Raw genomic sequence first — 21,410 nt, 5'->3', positions numbered from 1 at the left:
AGAAAGAAAACCATCCCCCACACACACCAAAAAGCACCACTACATACCAGCGTCCCCTGTCTTTAGCATGAGTCTGGAAAATTGACACTCCAAAATGCACCTATCCTTCAAGACAGACAGATATGTACCAAGGACAAGAGTCTGTCTTCTCTCATGATGAATTACTATGGAGTACAGCAGTCATTGCAAGATCAGGAAGAAGGAAAGCAGCGTGTGATGTGCTGCTCAAGTGAGGGGCATCAGAAGAATTGGAGCTCTCAGGTTCCTCAGGGCTTGTGCCTCCAGCCTGTCGTTCTGCTTCTGCTCTCCCTAGTCCCTGGCTGCAAGGCTGGGCAGAAGTAGGCTGTCAACAGTTTCAGGTACAAGGCTTCTCTTGTACATGGGGAGTTTTATGGCTGTTTTTCAGAAGGCAGAATTATAATCTCCCACTGCTAGACAGATTGAAAACTCAGAAAAGACTGAGGTTCTTAGAACCATGTGTGTAACTTTAAAATCCCTAATGAGGGACATTCTGAAACTCAGCAGGCCCCAAGTCCAATTCAGAGACTAATTTGAGCTCTTGTGACAGAGACAGATAAGTTACATCTATTCATGGAAAGAAAAACAATTTTATGATCGTGCAACTGAACGGTTTCTAATTAATTCATGAGCTATATTTCATAGTGCTGGAGCAGGTCTGAGACACACTAGGAAAAAAAAATCCTTCATGTGGTATATGCTAATGGTGGCAAGGGTGCTGACTCACTGATTCCATTATTAATAAGTTTTCTTGAGTTTGTAATTAATCTCTTAATTTCATTCTCTTGTTCCTGGACACACATTATGAATTGCTGGTACAGCATCACAGAGCAGCAAGGGTCAGTTGCCTCCTGCTACCCACAAGCCAAGGTGTATCCCAGGGCTGGCAATGAGGGAGTAGAGTAGGGCAGACCCCAAGAACAGAGTTAGATTAAGCAAAAGTCAAACTCACCAGGAAAGTTTATGATGAGGAGGCAAGTCTGAGTTCAGTTGATCCACAAGTCAGGATCTATACTGGGTATAGTGATGACCAGGCAGGTCCATGGTGATAAAGCAGTGCCGAAGTCAAGGTCAAGCTGGAAAATTAGCCCGTGGGCTGGGATCTGGATAAACAGGGCCCATGAGTAAGCATGGCTACAGCTACAGCTGCAGCTGCGCCACAAACCAGCATTCCTACTACATAGCCTAGGGTGGAGCTGAAATGGGGCTTCTGGGGAGGGGTGGGGTGGCTGAGAGGCTCCAGGTGAGTTTTGTCAGGGCCATTAATGTTTGTATGCACTGATATATAGATGCACTGTCTTTTCAAGTTTTCTTTATAAATAGATGCCATGAAGAGTCCCATGCATTTGTCTGCCACATAGAGCAGGACTTGATTGTTACACAAATAATAACCTGATCCTACAAACCCTTGTATATGTCACAGAGATCTTATTACAGCCTGGGTAAGAGGATGCTGGATGTTTGCACTGATGAGGCTATTTCAGAATGATAAGCTAAGTGGGCTCACTTTTGCATCAGTGGAGTGTATTTACACATTGCACTACCAGGGAAAACAAAATCTTCCATATTACCAGAGTTTGCCATGCACAAAAATGCCACTGCAAACATCTGAGTATGTGAGCAGTTCCAGTGAAGACAATACCCCTTGAAAGCACTGTGTTGATGCTAGCAAGGCTAAATTAAAGGGTCTGTGACATTTCCAGTTTCTTGGATGTTCACTGGAACACTCATCCATACGCTTTCAGGACTTTTTGCAATATCTATTGCCTTTTAATTTATAAAATTGCAAAATGGAAAAAGAGTGGCAGGTATTTTTGGCTATCAGAATTCAAATAGTTTTTGAATAATCCTCATTAGAATCAACCTTAAGTCCAGCCAAATATTCCCATTCTCTTTCACTTCAGTCCTGGATATATGCTTTCCTTCTGAAAGGCAGCCTAGAAGAGCTGTCTATATTTCCATTCTATACAAAAAACTTTATTTTCTTTCAGCTCCTGCTATCTGATTTTTTTAATTTCACTACATCCGTCAAACAGCAGCTCTGGCAGAGGTGCCAGTGTGGGAAAGTCCTTTAGGGATATGTTGTGCCCTGGAGTTTAAGCAGAACATCCAATAAAAAAGGCTAGTCCAGTACAACTGCTCATCTCTCCCTAGGCCATCCTGCAAACTGAGATAAAATTGTGGACCTTCTTCAGAGTAGTGCGATGCAGTTTAGCAGGGCAGTGCTGGTGCAGAACAAAGCATTACCTTCAGGCAAGTAGGTGGGAAGGAATTAATAAACAAAGCCACCCATAAAATCAAAATGCAGTGGTAACAAAAATGAAAGAGATGGTAAACTATGTTAATTCATGGATAATTCATGTAGTAAACAGAACTGAAGAGAAGGCACACAAAACATTGTGTTGGTGAATGGTGCAGAAAAACCTGTCAGAAATAGATGTCAAATATAGCCTTTGTAGCTTCTCTGAGGTATTTTGCAGTGAAACAATCAAAACAATCAAAAACAAATATGCAGATCCCAATTACAGAACAAGAATTTTCTTGTAATTTGGTGCTAGGAGTTCCCTGGCAGTTTGTTTTGCAACACTCAGTTGTTGTGCAGTGCTGGCTGAGAGCTCAGATCCCAAGTAAGACCTCAGTCCAGCTGCTGGATGAGTTTGTGCAGCTCTAAGAGTACAGGAGCGGCTCTGTACCCTTGCTACACAGACACAGTGAAATCACTTTACTTCTTAAACTGTGCACATAAAGGAAGAGTTTGATGTTTTATCATGTGTTTCTTGTTTTGGTTTGGTTTTTTAATTCTTGTTCACCAGTGTGCTTAATTTCTGGCTGTTCAGTTTCTGCAGTTTAATATTTATGAGTTTGCCCTTTAGACTTCCCAGGTGGTAATTCATCTCACATTGTGCTTAGGTCCATGGTCTGCTCCATCCAATATCCACCAGAATGTTCACCAGCAAGCACTGAGTAACCTCATGAGTTTCTCAGACTCCATAGGGTTGGAAAAACCATTTGCTGGACCACCAGGCAACAAGCAGCAGTTAAATCTGGCAAGCTGAAATCCAAAAGGGGAGATTATGGGGTTTAAAGCCATCAGGGACCATTCCACATCACACAGCAACTTTCCAACTTACTCCTCCATGCTTCAGCAAGAGCAAACACAGAGAGACGAGGGCTGTATAAGAGCCCTGAGAGCATCTCGCCTCCTGGCCTTTTGGCTGCCTGGGATCAGGGCCAACTTGGAGCTGGCACAGCTGAGAGCTGCCTCACTTTCTTTGCTGGCCATGGATACAGTGCTGCAGGGGGGCCTCAGCCAGGGCTATCAATACCACTTCCTGCAGGACCTGCTTTTAAGCTAAGCCCCTTCCATTTGGCCCCCATCTGAGCTAAAGCTCCTGCTGTGTCACAGCTATGCCTGTTCTCGGCTTTGGACCCATTGCTCTGGACCTAGACTCTGATCTGCAGTTGGCTTTCAGCCCGATCTCAGACCTGCTTTATCACCTTGAACCTGCCTGGTGCTCACTGGGCTGTGCCTGATCCCTGTTACCTGTCTTTCTTTTCTCACATGGGGGCTGCGGGGCTGGTAAGAATCCTGCCCTGCCAGCTGTGTTACTGTGCTCAGCTCCCAGATCACCCTCCTTTGCAGAGAGCCAGCTCTTGCTGCTTCCTGACAGGCTGTTCCTCTGAAAATCTCCACAGCTTTTAAAGTCTGATGATCTCAGCAAAAATGTTAACCCATTTTCCTTCACAGAAGAACAGAAATGGTGGATTCAGCCAGGAATCAAACATACCACTTACACTACTGAGCCACAGAAGGAGCGAAATTAATGAATAGTCTTAAATTGTTTCCTCTCTCTCAGTGGTAAGTCAGGGCTAGAAACTTCAGGATCTCTTTTTCTTAGTCCTCCAGCCTTTCTATATCCAAAGTACAGAAACATCATGGAAACAAATGCCATTAATTCACAAGTAGAAGAAAACAATTTATGTGAGCAGTAGCACTTACAACTCCTAGAGTCTAGTGGAACTTTCAGTTAGGTGCTCTTCTGACCTCAGCTGCAGCCTGTATCACACTGGCACCAAAAAGGGTATCATCACACCAACAGGTGTCATGAGACTAAGAAAACATTGACAAATCCTCTTTGGACAGTAAGTCAGAGGGATTCAAGGGAAACTGTAGTCGACATATCAGGATGCTCTTCTTCCCCTGCTTTCCACTCATGCCTTCCTCCCCCTGCCCCAGATAATTTTGCCGGGGGCTTGGACCCCGCTCATGGAAAAGTCTTTCTGTGCCTATTGCTAAACTCCTGCAGAAGCTGCTTGGACCTCTTTCTCCTAGTGTGTTGGGATGAAGTCATTATTTTACCCACAAAAGTGGTGTTTGCCTGCCATGAGCCCCAAAGAGTTCAACAATGATTAGGAAGGAAGGCTGGCTGGCTAGTAGGCAGCATAACTGAATAAGCCTGGTTTCCTTAGGAACCCAGCCTAAAAGAGGAGAAAGTAGGAGCACGTGTGTTCTGGAAGGCAGTGAATAATCCATTAAAACCCTTAATTAAAAATTTAAACATGTGACTGCTAATTACATCACCCTTCTCCTGCCCTCAAAAAGCGGCAAATGAGCATGGTTGCACACCTGACTGTGTGTTTATTTCCTTAGGATGCTGCTCACTTGCTCAGCAACCCAAATACCAGCTCAGGTAGCAGCTGCCATTGTAAAAACATTCTGGGAAAAAGTGATGATGAATCTTTTCTTTTCAGTAATGAGTGGCAAAACTGTTCACAGAAAGCCTGCTTACTGTTCTGCATGCCCTGAATTTGTTGATGTTTTTCATGTATCAGTCCCAATACTAGTACTTCTTATCTCTCAGACAGGACTATTTAATGCCAGCAGTGTACACTCTGCTGACCAGCAACCTGAAGACCCATGAAAAGAGAAAGAGATGGGCTAAATAGTTTAAAAAGAAGGCTAAGGATATTAAAATGAACATAGACATCGTCTGTGAACTCAAAAATTGCAGAGAAAGGTCTGCCAAGGCTCTAGACCCTCTGGAAATTCTGAGTCCTGCAGGGATAGTGTGATGCTCCATTTTTCAAGCACACATGGGCTTAGGAGCCTCCGCATGGTCAAGGGACAGCTCAGATTAAATGTTGTCCATGCAAATGAGCACTCATCACAAATGGAATTTGCTTCCCCCTCCATAAGTTACTCTGCAGTGAATTTCCTCTGGTATATGTAGCCTCCTCAGCTGCTCTGAGTTGGCTAGGTTGCAGCCACACTTGACATCAGGCCACAGCCTCTGAGTTGGGAAGACTGCCTAGAGGAGTAAGATCACGTTCTACATTGCTGCTGTTGTTTATTACAGTCATTAATTTGGCAGGAATTAACCAAATTCTGGCAGGTAGCGTATGTTTCTGTACATTAGCATAACTGTGCTGAATTATAGCAGGTACACTGGGTGAAAAATCAATTCCCTGATTTTTGGCTCCTGTCAAAACAAGCAGAGGCCAGAGCAGGAGGGCATGTGTGTCCACTGGCATATGTATGGTCACTCTCACCAGATGTTTATTGACCATGGTGTCCTCGAGACCTGCTTTTACACTGTGCTCCTTGGGGGCACTTAGAGCCATACTGGTACTGCTAAAGGCCTTCTCCAAGATGACCTTGAAAAAGCTCGGCAGACAGTAAGAGACACTGAACCCTCAAACCCCAAAACTGCATCACTAACAAAGCCTCAAGACTGTGAATGACCCTATGAGATTATCTTCAAAGGGATATTTTAATGCATTCACTGTCTGTTTTAAAGCTTCACAGGAGATGCATTGAGACAACATACTGGAGAAGGCTTCATTATTTGCAGGGGTACAGACATGGAGATGGCTGCACTACTGCTCAGTTTCCCCACACTGAGGTCACATCCATCTCAGATGGCTGGAGTCGAGTGACTCAGCTCAGGGGCTGCCAGAATCCCTGAATTACTTTTCATGTGAGGTGAAACATCTGTTATTGCAGACTGAAGAAACTTAACTGGTCCTTCCTTTAAAAAAAGGTTATTTGTTAAAATCTGAGGTACATGTAGAGTTTAGGATGCCATATGGCAAATCTAGGGGCATACAACCAAGGCCAGGAGGCTAGGAATATCAGGCCTGGCAGGCCGGGACTCCCGTCATGGCAGACAGAGTGGATCATGTTGAGGTGGCAGCTTGATGTGGATTAATCTGCTCCAGCAAATGACCACAGGACATCCTCATGGATACCATTCACGCTGCTGACCAGCTTCCAGGCTGAGTTTTCTGTAGTGTTTTTGTCCCCCAGGAAGACTGAATTGGCAGAGCCATTAAGGACAGCCTGATGCACGTACCTCATATGTACTCTCCAGTCTAGACTGGATGGCACCCAGTGTGGTGGGGTTAACAGGGGCACATAGTCATAGGGTCTGGGTTTCTGTGAGTCGGTGTCACTGCCCTTCATGTTGCAGTGGTGGAGGAGAAGCTCCCAAGGCTTACATCAAAACCTGTTCAAGCTGGGAGTGGGAGGAGGTGTTTGCAGCTCAGTTCCCCCAACAAAGATCAATTACTTTCCTTTTTTTGTAGAGAACGGGTGCATTTAATCCAGAAACAGTAGCAACCAAAAAGTCATTTAACTAAGTAGCAAGATCATCCACCACTTGAGAGTAGCTAGAACTGTTTACAAAATGTTTTCACATTTCAGCAAGGAAGAGGCTGCATATTTCTGACTCTGGAGCAGAAGGCAATCCTGTAATAATGCCTCATCTTTACCAATCATTCCAAATTATTCACATGAAAGATCCTGCTTTCTCTCTTGGACTTTAATGAAGCTCCTGTTCAACCAATTATTCACTAAGCTATTCATGTATTGTCAAAAAGAAAATCGCAGAAGCTTTGCCATTAGGAATAAGATTTGATTGGCAATGCACATGGCTCTGGGGTGGGTTTTCTTCTTCCCCTTTTTTGCTGTAAAGCCGTAGCTTTTAGCTGGCAATTTCCACTGCTATAATCTGATGGAAAGTGATAAAATGCATCAGACTGCAGTACTCAAATGAGAAAACACTCCAGATTAGTAGGAATATAATTATGTTTTTCATGACATTGATTTTTTATTTTCTAACTGATAAAAGTAAACAACTGAGTGTGTGTGAGGGGAGTGCCGAAAAACAACATTTAGACTTTAGTGAGATAATTAGCTCAGCAATTAAACATATTTTATATTCAGCATTTGTCCTCCATAGCACACAACATATGTGACGTTTGTTCTTTATTTAAATTCTTGCTTCTTGCAGTCTTTTTTGTCAGCAAGAGTGGCAGCCAATGAGAGGTCTGTATGAAGGCCCACTTCTGTGGGGTTTTACTTTTGAAGATGAATATTCACAGCTATGGTTTGGAGGGGAAGAGGCAGCCAGAAAGAATCATTAGGCTGAGCTAAATAAGCAGAATTGAAAGGCAAGAGACCAGTGCAACAGGCATTTGTGTGTTTTCTTTTTTCAGTAATGCTTGGAGGGGAAGTAAACCAGGCCCCTTGTGTTCCTAGCTGCTCTGTGTACTACTCAACTTCATCCAGCTGCAATATGGGGCTGCAATGTCAAATGCTCTGTGCTCTGATACCACTCAATATCACAGCATCAGGATGGGATAAGTACATGGGCATGATATATCTAAGGAAAATTACAGAACAAGAATTAAAACAAATTAAAGAAAAAAGGTTAGTCCTTTAGTAGGACTGCCTGCTAGCTCAACAGGGTTGATTTCTCACTGCAGCATGAAACATGGGAAGAGGCATAAGCAACAATGGATCATTAGAAATCTCACTGGCCTTTTTAGCACAAAGTAGTTCTTCTATCATCAGTTCAGCAAAGGGTGAATGAAGTCTTCAGTGAAGCTGATTGTCTCAGAAGGTATGAACTATGTTAGAGGAGAGATGTTCTTGAGGTCACTGCCTCATCTTCATCTTCTTTAGAAAAATGAGGTAATCAGGAGTTACAAGTCTGGGATAAGTAAAACATGCTACTTGTGACTTTATAGGCAGGATCAAGAGAGATGAGCAAACACTGTCAGGCAGAGGTGTGCAGCTATGTCACACAAAGGATGACACCGTACTTCTGCATGTCAACCCAAGTATGCTATTACGTATCATTTTTCTTTGAGACAACAAAGTGTGAGGCTTCCTTTCAGGACAGAACTCTCAGACTCAGGGAAACTCAAATATTGTCCTGCTGTGTGAGATTCCCATGGCTGATTTTAAGCTGCTGCTGCTGAGGGATAGAAGGGCTAAGTTCTGAGGTGGCATAATTTCTGTAGTAAACATACTATTACAAGTAATTCCAAATTAATGTATTCCTTTTCTAAGCCAAATTTGCCAGGTTATGTGCTAAAATATTGTTTTTTGCTTTGTCCTGAAACTCTATGGTGCATAATAAAACATCAAGCCTCTATATGCTGTTTTACTGCTGATTTTTAGGCAATGAAATGTATCATGTATGTATTCATGATACATACAAATCTCCGTGTATCTGGAGTACAACTTCTGGAGTACACCCTAAATCCAGGGTGTTCATTTTGTGAAGTCTGTGGCTATATAAGGAATGCAAAAGTTGCATTGCTGAATGCTTTTCACTATCAGACATAAAATGTGTTTGTTATTGTACTGACCTTGTGAGATGAAAAGGAAAGTGCTTTGTCCTTACCCTGAAGACAGCCACAGCAGCTGGCTATGCTTTAGGACAGGCCAGACTAAAATAGGTCTGTCTCTCCATGTGATAGGCTGATAAATTGTACAAGTTATTTGAGTGCCATTAATAGTCCCACTAATAGGTGATATCCCTGAAAATGAATTCCGCAGTTGGATCAATGATTTTATTTATAATTGACTAATTTAAAGATATGACAACAATTTTTGGGAAAATCTGTTATGATTGGTAACTGCCTCACCCCTCAGGAAAACCCAAATCTACTCTTTTTATGAAGCGAACTGCAACAGGAGGCGTGTTTGTGGCAAAATACTTCAGGAGAGAGATCAGTCCTATGGAAAAAAAGGGTTGTGTAGGAAGAACTGCACAAACAGCAGATGAGCAATGGGGTTTTGTGCAGTGTCTACAAGTATTAATATGAAGAGGAGAGGTTAGAAAAATAATCATTAACTTGCAATGCAAATGATTTTCAGAAACTAAGATCAAGGTAATTTAAACACAAGTGATTTTTCTGGCAGTTACAGATTTTGCTGCTTGCCGGTTGGTTATATATTTTCCCTCCCCATGCTTTTCTGTGAAAAGTGCAATACCAATCAAGGGAAAAGGCCACGGAAGAGCAGTCCCCCTCTCTGCTCCTGCTTTAGATGACCAACAGCCATAGGCCCCATCCTGCCTTCTCTCTAGAGCCAGCAGAGGTGCCTGCAGAGCATTTTGGGAGCTGTTGCTCAGTTCCCTGCTCTAACTTGTCCTCTGGAGGCATGCTCTCCAGGGGCTACACTGGGAGCCAAGAGAGCTTGGCCTTCTCTTATGATTGGTACTTAACTGTCACATAAGAACAGGCAGCAAATATATAGGGGAAGAGGGAATGTGACTATTCCCAAGGACCTAAAAGGTAGGTATATTCAAAATAGAGCAATTTTTAATTACAGTGAAGTGTAACTTCTAGCATGAATAAGAAAAATAATACATAGAATGAGAGGTGATTTTTGAGCTGAATCTATTTCTTGAAATATTCTCTCATATGCTGTTATTATTCCACAGTAATGCTTCTTTTAGAGCAATATTTTACATCAATGGTAACATCTGCATAGCACTATTGACAGGGAAACTTTCCAAGCACACAATTTCTCTCACACTCAGTTTAGGAGCTCTTCCATTTTTCTATGCATTTATGCTGCACCACTGACTTCAGATATTTGATCTGAAATAATGATAATGCTTGGCTTTTCTTCCTTCCAGCCTTCACTCAGTCTCCTTTACAAACATCACTTGGGAGTAACAGGGCCTCAGGAAGCAGAAAGCCCAGCCAAAACTTGCCTGTGAGTACCTGGCAAAGCTAGGACTAGAAGACAGACGTACTCGATCCTTCTCTCATTTGAGAAACAGCTCAGGTTGACATGGCTCTCAACTTTGGAGACGATCTGCCTGCTAAGCTATAGCACATTTATGATTTGCAGGTTTCTAGTCTGACTTGGCTTCATTTTTTAACTTTTCATTTTCTTTTTAGGGAACGAAACTCTTCACTGGTTTTGGCAGCTGATGGCTATTAACAGTCACACTCCAAAAACCAAGAGATAGTTAGGACAGCATTAAATATTTGCACTGTGCAGGAAGGCTATACTTCATCTTAGTACACGTGAATCCCACGCTCTTTTCACACTGGAAGAAAACCCACCTTATTGCTATTCAAATCTACCTGTCTCTCTCTCTTCCCATGCTGTCATTACACATGCAAGTCCTGTCAGTGCCATTGACACAAAAAACCCCCTCTTGCTTTATGCCAGTATCAGTGACGCCTGAAAAAAAACAAGACACAGAAGAATTGCAGTTTAAAAAATACTGCTTATTTGGCCTTCATTTTCTAATAAGGTTGCTTATTCCATGTCTTTATAAAAGTATTTCTCCTGCCCTGCATGTTTTCTCTCACAGGAACAGCTTATTGATAATTCTATACAGAAAGTAGATTTTGGAAACTGAGGTTTGTCCATTTTATATGTCCCTGGTTAAATTGTGAAGCTTTGTTTTGTCCCTTCATCATCTTACTGCCATTTTGAGTCTAATCTTTTAGGAAATATCCTACACAGGCACTCCTTGTGGTCCGCTTTTAAAAAGCAAAATTTATTTTGTCCTCTGCAGGAAGCATTTAAAGAACATAATGAATAATGTTTGACACCAGAGTCAGTTAGCAGTCATTTTAGATTAACAACACTGCTCAGAAAAAAACCTTGCAGGGGATTAAGACCAAGGAAAAGATGCTTAGGCAATAACCTCTGAGCCAGTTGGTTGCTGACCTATTCACAATAGACATAACTATCTCCAAAGGTCTTAAGTATGAGAATCAACTTCAAGAAGAGTACAATATAAAACAACAGGCTTATGCTCTAATACAAGCAGTTAGCACTGCACATGCTCTCTTCTCATTTATTCTGAAAGACTTTCAGACAGTAGCAGTTGGTGCCCAAATTAAGACTTCCTCTCTCCCTTTGATGTTAGGTAAAAACTAATGAATTGTATAATCTCCAACACCTCTGAAATCCTGCTGGTTAAAGGGAAACTATGCCTACCTTTCCCATGCCTGTCTCAATTCACTAAATGGGAGCTATATTTAACAGCAGGCCAATCACATGATCGCTGAAAAGGAACAGCACAAGGATCTGTAATCCTAATGCTCTGGAGCTGTGATTGCTATAAATCCTTTGCAGAATGACTTCCTTTAAATCCCAAACATGTAATCACACTTTTAATTAACATTTCTTTATGAAAATTGTGGGTAAGACCCTTTAAATTAAAGATTGTTCCCAAACTTGTAATCTTAAAACAGTGTGCATCTCTATTGTGATTTTCATGAACATATTTTACTTCACTTTGTAAGTAAAGCTTTTTTCCTTCGTTCCTTTCCCCTCCTTGCCCTTCCCTGCCTTAACCCTCAAACAGGTAATAACAGCTAGCACTACTTATAAAGCGTAAACAAGTAGCTTTAAATTAGATCATGTACAAAAGGAAAAAGTCAAATAATCAAAAGATCAGCAATGAGTACAGGCACAGATGTGGCTGATGCTGTTCTATTTGAATTACCACCTTCAACTCTTAAGTTTACCATCTATTTGAGCTTATCATCCGCTTTAGAGAGAAACAGATTGAGAAAGGAAACTGATCTGCCAAAGTAACAAAGTAGATAATCTGCAGAACTGGAAATACAATCTTTATTTAGCACGTGGCTTTCTGAATACTGGGCCTCCTTCCTTGCGTATTCATCTCAGCAGCATTGCCACCCACTAATGTGGTACTAAAACAATCCTAAAATGCATGATGCTGGGCATAGGAGATACAGTCTTATTTCCAGCTACAGTGTTTTATCTGAATGAGGGTGATATGCTTTGGCCACTGGCTACTGGGAAACGGATTTCCAATCTTTGTTTTCCTGCAAGTAACCCAGGTAAGAACTGTGGGTTTGAATGATGGCTCAAGCTCAGTGACAGACTCACTTCAGTTATCCCATCTGGGATTTGAGACAGTGGCACATGTCACTGGCAGACAACTCTTTCCATGACATTTTTCAGGAAGCTCAGTTTTCTAACATGCCTCTGTGTGGAATAAGCTGGTAGAAGACAAAAGAGAGAGGAAGAACATTTGTGAGAGAGAACACTGAGGACAGCACCATTATCCATTATGTAGATAAAACCCCCTTCATTATTGAAAAGCAGGAAAGAAATACATATCCTGAAAAGAATCCAGAATGAAATTGTCAGGCAATTTGACAGCACAAATTGAAATTATATAACGTGATTTGGCAATACATTTCTAAGTATCTATGTAACATCCATATGCATTGACACATCTTGGATAAATAAGGGAGGAAGGGAGGAAAGGAGGAAGGGAGGAGGGGAGGAAGGACCACTCTGCATGTTATGACTACCTTCTTTTACATATCCTCCCTTCCTTTACAGTAGTTATGATGTCTTGTAGTTTCATTGGTATAGTAAAGAATGTTATTCTGTTTTAAATGGACTATAATTACCTGGCCAGGGCATTGATAAAGTTGTTTCAAAAGGAATGAAAAGTGTCATGGACACAGAGCAAAGAGAACAGCAAATTTAACCACTAACTGTTGGGTTTTTCCTGACTGACAGTCAAATTCATGCAGTAAGTGTGGTGTGGCATATGTGACCATACATTAAAAAGCAGGGACAGCAACACATCCTTTCTCAGCCTGTCAGCTTTTCTTGAACAGAATACATCACATGGATACATCAAGTTAAAGAATTAAAAATTGACCTGTGATGTAAAAAACAATGTTCATCTGATTGAACCATAAAGCCTGAGGACCATGCACACTGTAGCCTTTCAGTTTTGTTTGCAGTTCCATTGTCACTTGAATATATTAATTCCTCTTCCTTTCTCCTATGCTACAGCATGAGAAATGTGGAGTCCAAAGCTCTTTCAAGAGTAGCACTAGGAAGAAGCCAGACAAGTCTTATTTGCACAAAACAGTCCATGAGTGGGCCCATAGACAGATAAGGCCTGTACATCCAACATTTTTCAGACACAAGCTGTGAGCCCAGGTACTCAAAGAACGGATGGTACTTACACTGCAGTGACCTGTGCTTGGGATGATGGAGTTCCATGGACTCATGAGGATTTTCAGAAATGGCTGGTTTTAAGCTCCTTGATGTACTTGCAGATCACTAGGTGATCTCTAAGAGGACAGAGCCTGTTGTTCAATGTATCATACTGGATACTCGGTTGAACAAGGAAATTGGGATCATAGCCTTGATTTCTCCCCATGCTCTTTGCAATACACAAACTGTATTAACAACATTCAGTCTCTGTGAGTCCCTTGGTCCATGCTGCGCAGGAAAGTACAAAGTTCACACTGACTTAACATTCTTTGATGAACCCTAAGCATTAATTTTTCATCTCTCCTGTGGTATAAATACAGAAGAAGGGTTTTTCCCTTCCTTACCGCTGAGAACACCCGGACACTGAAAGTCATGTATAAAATGTTGAGATCTAGCATGTGCTGTAGGTTAAGCACCCGTTTCCTGTTCCTGTTTCAGTACAATATGCGGAGGAAAGCCGAACACATACCAATACAAAACCAGGACTTACTGTATGACAATTTTTTATTTATCAGTATCAAATTACATAGCAAAGTAATGAATGCAGTGTCAGATCACCTCTTTGAATACTGTAAATAGAAACAAAATCTGCCATATTGCTTAACTATTCAAAGTAAATTAGAAGTTTAAAAATGTGCGTTTCAGAGATTCTGTTTGGCATATCCTGTCAATATATCCTGCATAAATATTTCTGTACCTCATTTTCACTATGTGTACCTTAGTTAAACACAGCCTCTAGAAAGCTCACATAGAGGAGACAGACTCTACCTGTTTGTTTTTGTTCATCATCAACTCATGCATCTGCTCTGAAAACACAGAAAGTACCTGTCTGCTGGCTCACCTGACAGATGAACGTGGCTCTACATAGAGTTGCCAGACCCAAAGCTACTGACATCGGTGCAGGATGACTGAATACATGACATCAGCTTTAGATCGGGTCCTTAAATGACAAAATAGCTGTTCACTTTTATGGAAGCTGGGCTGGATCTGAGGGCCAGATCTTGTACACTCAAAATACATACGGAAATTCTTGGGATATTTACACTGCTCTTTACACTAGCGTGACTCCACTACAAAGAACAATTCCTGGTTTATAATGTTAAGTGACAAATAAAGTCAGGTCTGTTGATGTCACATAAGTTGAGTAGGAGTTGGCCACAGCTGGATATAAACTAGGTAATTAGAAGTATTTTAAAGTTGTTAATCAGCAGTGTCATTTACATGGGACTTCCTTATAAACTGTGTAAACAGGATTTTTTTTCTGATGGATGAGAGAATAAGCTTCACTTAGCACTGCTTTTAGAAGTTAAGACTACTGAGAAAAACACCATAGAAATATATATTTTGTTTAGAATACAATGAACAGAAGTACAGAAGCGTTGATGCAGGTAATTGGAAAGGTGAGGAAAGGGAAGGAGGAAAATTTTAGGCAGCAATCCCATGGCAACATGGGTGTTACTCTTGATCCCTCCAGTTCACCAGTATCAGTGGAAATCAGGCTTCTCTGGGAAGGTGCAACCTGAACGCTTGATAATTACACTGGCTGCGTAATGTCCAGCCCGGATGCACTCGGTCATTGGTCGGTCATAGACGAGCTGTGAGAGAAAGCCTGTGGAACAAAGCAGGAGAGAAAGAGAAGGCAGAAAATAGTTTGATTAGGTTTTTTCAATGTATTGGTTTGTCACGGGCAAAGCAATGTAATACTGGCCTAACTGTCTGTGTACAGGTTAGCCTGGCTAGCTTAAATCTAGTATTGTGCTTGAGTGACCTACTGAGTTGGAGTGCTCCTGCTCTAATTTCTAACTGTACTCTCCATTGGGTAGCTTCAAGTATATTGAAGATTATTAAGACTGATATTCATTAGTGCCCTCAAAATTATTTTACCAGACTTCTTGTGATCTTCTTTTCCAGAGAGAACCCCTGATTCCTCAAATACCATTTTAAAAACAAAGATGTAGTTTTCCCTGCTGAAGAGACGTCTTTCTGTTCATACTGACTACAGCTACAGCCCCACACAACTGTTATTCTGCAAGCTTTTCTCAAAAATTGAGAAAGGCACAAAACAAATCAATGTTATTTATATTCACAGTTACAGATGTTCACAATGAAAAGAAGGTGAGAAATTTTTACCTGATGAGGAAAAAGTTAGATATCTGTTGCCCTTGATTATGGGAAATTTAACCTAAGACTTCAGAAACAGTGGGTATCTCTTAGCAGGTTCAGATACCTGCATAAATAGCAAACCATATGGAGAACCAAGCACCTCTCAGAATCTGGGCTTTAGCTAGCAAGGCCCTAGCAGGCATGGCTTAGAAAATGTGAAATCACTGGGAGCTGAGAGTTTTGAAAACTAGAGCACCTCTTTAAGTGAATATAAGCAGAGAGTCCTAAACCAGAGATTATTCATAGGTACTTAGAAAGATAATTACAAGTGGTACAAAAAAATTTTCATTGATTGAGTCCCTAATTTCTGAAACATTCTGTCTTGGCTGAAACTATTGTGATTGAAGCATGACAGAACTTACGGCACAGGTAAAATACGTATTTTTAATTTGGAAGAAGCTTTCAAGATCTGAAAAGTAAACTTTGTATCTTATAATTTAAAACTCTACTCTATCATTCTAGAGGTAATAGTTTATTCCCTTTTATCCCATTTTTAATATATTTCGGATGTATCTCTCTTCCTCATCCAATCATAGAGAGAAAGTGAGACTTGCCCAGGAAAAGAAGAATTCTAGCAAGCTGAAACATGTTCTTTTTAAAGCTTCCACCCCCCATTTCAAGTTCCTGTATCATGCTCTGAGAGGCCTTGGGCCTCAACAGTACAAATCTAGTCTTGAAACCATGTCTCTCGTAAGTACTATGTAGCTCATAGGTACCAATTTCTGACCTATGACAAATTTTGAGTCAGATGTTATGTTTTTCTAGCTTGCTTTCAAATACACTTTCTTTGTGCAGCTTGGTTATTATTGGAACAAATACGTTTATACTGTGATGCTTTCATTTAACCTGTGCTCCTTTTCTAAATATTTCCCTTCATGGCATATTAGAGCATATCTTTACAAGATGATGAAAGTATTTCATCCTATGCAATAATGTCTGCTCCTTCAAGATTAAAAATAATATAAACCATGAAAAATAAGGTTGATTAGTGAAGCATATTACTGGGGAGCAGAAGACCCCATTTTCTTAAATTACCAAGATCTATCGTGGTTTCTCAGTCATGACTGATAATGAAAATAATGTACTATATCCTAGTGGATATAGTTTTCTCTAAAGTGCACCTGTGGGAAATGGTTCTTCTTCCCCACATAAGTATAAACAAAATGGGAGAAGAGTTTGAAACTACTAAATCTAGAAATCAAATACTTTTCATTGGAATAGGGAGGCCATAGAAAGTAGGTGTTTTAGTTGGCAACCAGGTGAAAACTTGTATGTTCCTGACATCAACACTTTTCCAGAGAACTACATATTAGCTGGGGTTTCACAGGTATTGACTGACACTAGATGGGAAAATATGGCTGCTTCACCAACAAAAGCCAAGTCCATAAGAACAAGTGGAGAACACAGGAGTTTTCAGTATACAAACATGAGAATCTGAACCATGAAGAAATTCTGCTGTGAGTGCTATCACTGATGGCCGTCAGGGGATGAAAGACCACACAACTGTGAGAGGATGGTCCAGCTGTAATAGTTGGGTAGCAGTTCAGAAATTCAAACAGCATGCCTGGCAGAAATCAGATAATTTCTGAACAACGAGATGAAAATGGTCTGCTCTCCATTAAATTAACATGCATTCTTAGGAAAAACTTGGATTCATGGAGAATGTCAATCATTAAATTTAAACTGCCTGGGGGGCAGGAGCTTGCCAGTGTGCTTCTGGGTGGTTAAAACTTGAGAGCAAGTTATAACCGTACATAAAATGAGGCTGTTAAGAAAGTCCATTTCTGACTCAGTAAATATCGAAGATTCACTGGGCAGGCCTCCAAAGGCAAACATGAGGCTAGGTTTTGTGCAGAGCAGGAATTCAGACAGGGGTTTATACAAAAAAAGAAAAACTGTCCTCTACGTTTATGATCAAGTCATCAAACAAATATGAAGATGAGAAAATCCAAGGAACAAAGGACCATAAAACATGGATTATTTTTTAATACCAACTAGACTGAGACTCTTATCACCTCCTGGGCTCACTGTGGTTTCAAGCTAGTGTGTATTTTTTGTCTTCATTGATGCTACTTCTTATTTATTCTGATCTAAGTGAAAACAGAATCAGGTGAAAAAACATCCTGTTCTAATTGGGGATAGAAATGAGAGAACTCTGCGATTTCAGAGTGGTGGAGAAATGACATTAAGTACAGCTGTCATATATGAGACATGTAGAAACTGCAGTGGGGAGTTTGCCCTCAAACCCTTCTCTTGTCTGTTCGGTTTCCCTTAAAAGGTATGTGTTTCATAGATGAAACAGAAATAGTAGTATCTGACACAACGTTGCATCAAATGACAATACAAACACACACATCACAAACACAGAACTACATTACACAGGAAGCCTAGGCAGTTGGCAAAGCAGATCCCAAGGGAACACCCGGAAGCACCGTTGTTTGAGCAGAGAAACAAAGAGCTCTATTAGGTTGGCTGCCTTAGCTGCAGAACGCTCTTTTTTTAGTTAATGCAGTGAAAAACAACATGGTCAGACTGTACTTCAGAGTTTGCCTCCTCCAGTCTATAAGGTACTGAGATGCAAACCCTATGAGTCATTCAGATCTTTGAGTTGCAGCTGAAGAAGTTACTGCCCCATCTGTTTTTCACCATCCTTCTTTGTTGTTTGTATAACCTGCTACTCTGACAAAATGAGCCAGATCAGTTTAAACAGTAAGCTGTTGAACAGTAGACCTTTGCTAACCCAGTTGATTTGCTCCCCTACCAGGGAGCCAAGCAGCAGAGGGAAGATGATCAGCAGTTGAAGGATGTAATCTCTTTAAGGTGCCATGACTGGAAATGCAAGAAGTTAAGTTTCTGAACATGGCTTCAGACTTACTTTACACTGCTCCTGCCGTTTCACAAAAGGGCAGGATTGAACTCTGATCCTGTCTCATAGGCCTAGGATCACAGAACTAGATCATCACTAAAGTAGCTCAGCAACTATTTTAACTTCTGCCATGGCCTGAACTTGTTCTGGCTATCACTGGAATGGACTGAAGAAAGTAGTACTACATTTTGGCTACACAAGACAATCTCACTTTAAGTATTGTGTACCAGCTTCTTCACTCTAGAACACAAAAGCAAGAAAAAAACTCAAGGCTTTCCCATTTGTCTGCCTCCTGTCCTGACATCCATGGTGTTTATTGTTCGTGGAGTAAAAGAAATGACAGTTGCAGGATGTCTAGTAGGTCACCTTGCTCTAATTAGCCATCTTGGTCAGCTTTCAGACTGGGACACCTTTGTCCCTCACGGGCATGGACAGCCAAGTATCTTGTATCTAGTCATGATAAGAACTTACTTGGAACTGTGCCCAGTCCATCCCACTTATTCAGCATTTTCCTAGAAAGCAAAGACAACTTTGCTTCAAAAGCTGCTTTAAAGGATAGAGTGGTACAAAATGTATTTGCATTCCCAGATGACAGAAGTTGTTCTAACACACCAATAGCTATTTTTTGGCCCATAATTATTTATTTTCTGCTCAGTAGAGAAAAGCATCTCTGAGATCACTTTGCTCTGAAAAGAGTAGCTGAAATAATTGAGAGTCAATCTTTGTTATTTCCAGCTTCCTTACTACATATGGTCAAAGACAATAGTTATAATTGTTAGGTCTGCAAACAGAATGAGGGATGGAAAAGTCAAGTTGCTTTTTCTCATCACCAAAGGGAAAGTTCTGTCAGCCAAGTGCCAGAAGTGGTGCTTGAGCCTCAAAATCCAGGCCCAAACCAAGCTCTTTGGGGATGTCAAAATAAGTCTGAAAAGACACAGCAAGACAGTCCACTGAATGACACAAAAGGTATCATCCTTACTTTCTTACTTCTAAGGGCACTCAAAAATCACTAAAGGAGAACTAAGTTCATTTTCTTGTGGCCAGCAAAATAGACAATTCAGAGGCAATTTCCCTGGAATCAGTGCTGTCTTTGAAAGTTTGTTTCCAGATTATAATAGGTAATTCTGAATTAATGTCTAATGCTAGTGCAGTTGGATAGGAATGTGGGAGTCCAATAGTGGAGATTTTAAAACAGTTCTGGTCTGCTTCAGTAATGGTTTAACAACACTTTAAAACAGCTAATATTGAAGCCAAATGTTTAATTTCAAATTGTACACTTGACAATTAATTTTAATGACTGTTAATTACTAATGCTGGCTGGAAATCTGTTTATAGCCTTCGACACCCAGCTCCCCCACTACTTGTCTTTCTGCAGTTTCTCTCACACTTCTAACCTTTTTAAGATGCCCAAGGCAAAATTAATGTGTTTGTGTTGGGTTTTTTGTGTGTTTGTTTTGTTTTTTTTTTTAAAGTAAGAGAGAAAAGCACGAAAAAACCCTAAATAACAAATGCATTAATTATAAACAATTACAACCTGACCCTGAGTCAGAGCCCCTCAAAAACTTATTGCTGTGTGATGTTCCCAGACAATCCTCCTCTTACAGCTGAACCCTGAAGCACCTAATACAATGCAGCAAAAATTGTCCCAGCCACAGAAAGGATCATGAACAGCTGAGGTGCCTCCTCTCTTTCTGTATTTAAAGTTTCTACAGCTTAATTTATGAACTGCCTTTTTAAAAATGGTGTTATTCCACCATGGGGGACAGTTGCAAGCACCTTTTCACACTCTCGTTTGCATACAGCTTTTATCACAGTTGCTCGAAGGCTGATCTATTTTTATGTGATCCCGCTAGCTTTCCAGGCCCACAGTGTGGGAAGATACAGGTTTCAAGAAACATTACCCTAGCAATTCAAAGCCTTGTAGCTGATATGACTGAGGCTTTATTGGATGTCTTTTAGCGCTGTTGGAGTGGGTTAATGTTGTGGTAGCTGGAGTCTGGTCAGTTGTAAACAGGTGGTTAGCAATGCTGGTGACAACAACCAACCAGCCAACCTAGATTTTGTAAAAGATGTTGGCATCAGATGATTCTGCAATATAGTCACTGAATGACCGTACGTCAACATGCTGAGGTTTATCCTTTTTTAATTTTGTGGCAGATGGTGGATATTACAGCCAAGAATTGTGGTAAGCCAGAGGCCCTGCCCATTGCTATCAAACCAAATGTTGGCTATTCTAAATGGAAACGTTTTTGATTAAGGGTGGGTTTTGGCTTCTCATTTAATGTATTTTGGCACTATGGTCTGACACATTAGGCTTACAGTATATAAGACAAATTAAATATAAGTTTCTTCAAATACACTATACTTTTTTTCAACCTTCACACACCTTACCTCTTTCTCTCTCAAAATATAGTGTAAGAATTATTCAACACATGCACATGTATGTTATTAACTACAAATGTGTATGTGTACAAACAAGTGTCTTGCCCTCTCTTTTAAAATGAAATGGCTCTGTGCTTCTGCAGAACTGCAATGCCAGGCTAATTGCAAGTCAGACAAAAAAGGTTACCAACCCTTTCAGAAAAGCAGTCGGTTAAGATGTATATATAACAAGAGGCAACCTTGAAATCTCACTTTCATTGAAAAGAACATTAGAAAAACCTTCCTGACTATACCACTGGAGGAAAGTTTTAATAAAAACTAATTAAACTACAAAAATCTCAAGTGGTTAACTGATTTTAGGGGCTAAATTTCTGGCAATTCTAATTATCCTCTTGTGGCTTCACTTAGTGTTTCACAAACATGACAGATGACAATGAAAAACTGCAGTTAAATTCATCCTCCCAGACACCAAGCTAAGCACTAGCTTCTCCCTCTCCAAGTAAAATCAATACCATGTTTGAGTAAACACGTTTACAGCTTTATTAGGATGTCTCGCTTGTTCTGTAACAGCTACTTGAAGCTGTGGTAACAAATCGACTCAGCTCAGTTAAACCTAGAGAGCTGAGTAAGAGGCTCATCGATAAGGTTGTTATAAAAATAAACTGC

At 40.7% G+C, this 21,410-nt stretch overlaps 1 protein-coding gene across 3 annotated transcripts in view; it reads right to left on the bottom strand.

The window, feature by feature from the left end:
* Positions 1 to 13,819: 13,819 nt before the first annotated feature.
* The window catches only part of ADK (adenosine kinase), a 282,611-nt gene continuing 275,020 nt past the window's right edge, over positions 13,820 to 21,410 (bottom strand). For all 3 annotated transcript variants that reach the window (XM_051616394.1, XM_051616396.1, XM_051616395.1), the window contains one exon: positions 13,820 to 14,942. In XM_051616394.1, coding sequence (XP_051472354.1) covers positions 14,818 to 14,942 — 125 coding nt within the window. In that variant the 3' untranslated portion in view covers positions 13,820 to 14,817. The remainder of the gene's footprint in view (positions 14,943 to 21,410) is intronic.

The sequence above is a fragment of the Apus apus genome, chromosome 4 (assembly GCF_020740795.1).
Source record: "Apus apus isolate bApuApu2 chromosome 4, bApuApu2.pri.cur, whole genome shotgun sequence".
NCBI classification, from domain to species: domain Eukaryota; kingdom Metazoa; phylum Chordata; class Aves; order Apodiformes; family Apodidae; genus Apus; species Apus apus.
The sequence above is the reverse complement of the archived record's forward strand: the minus strand, read 5'-3'. Positions and strand labels throughout refer to the sequence as shown.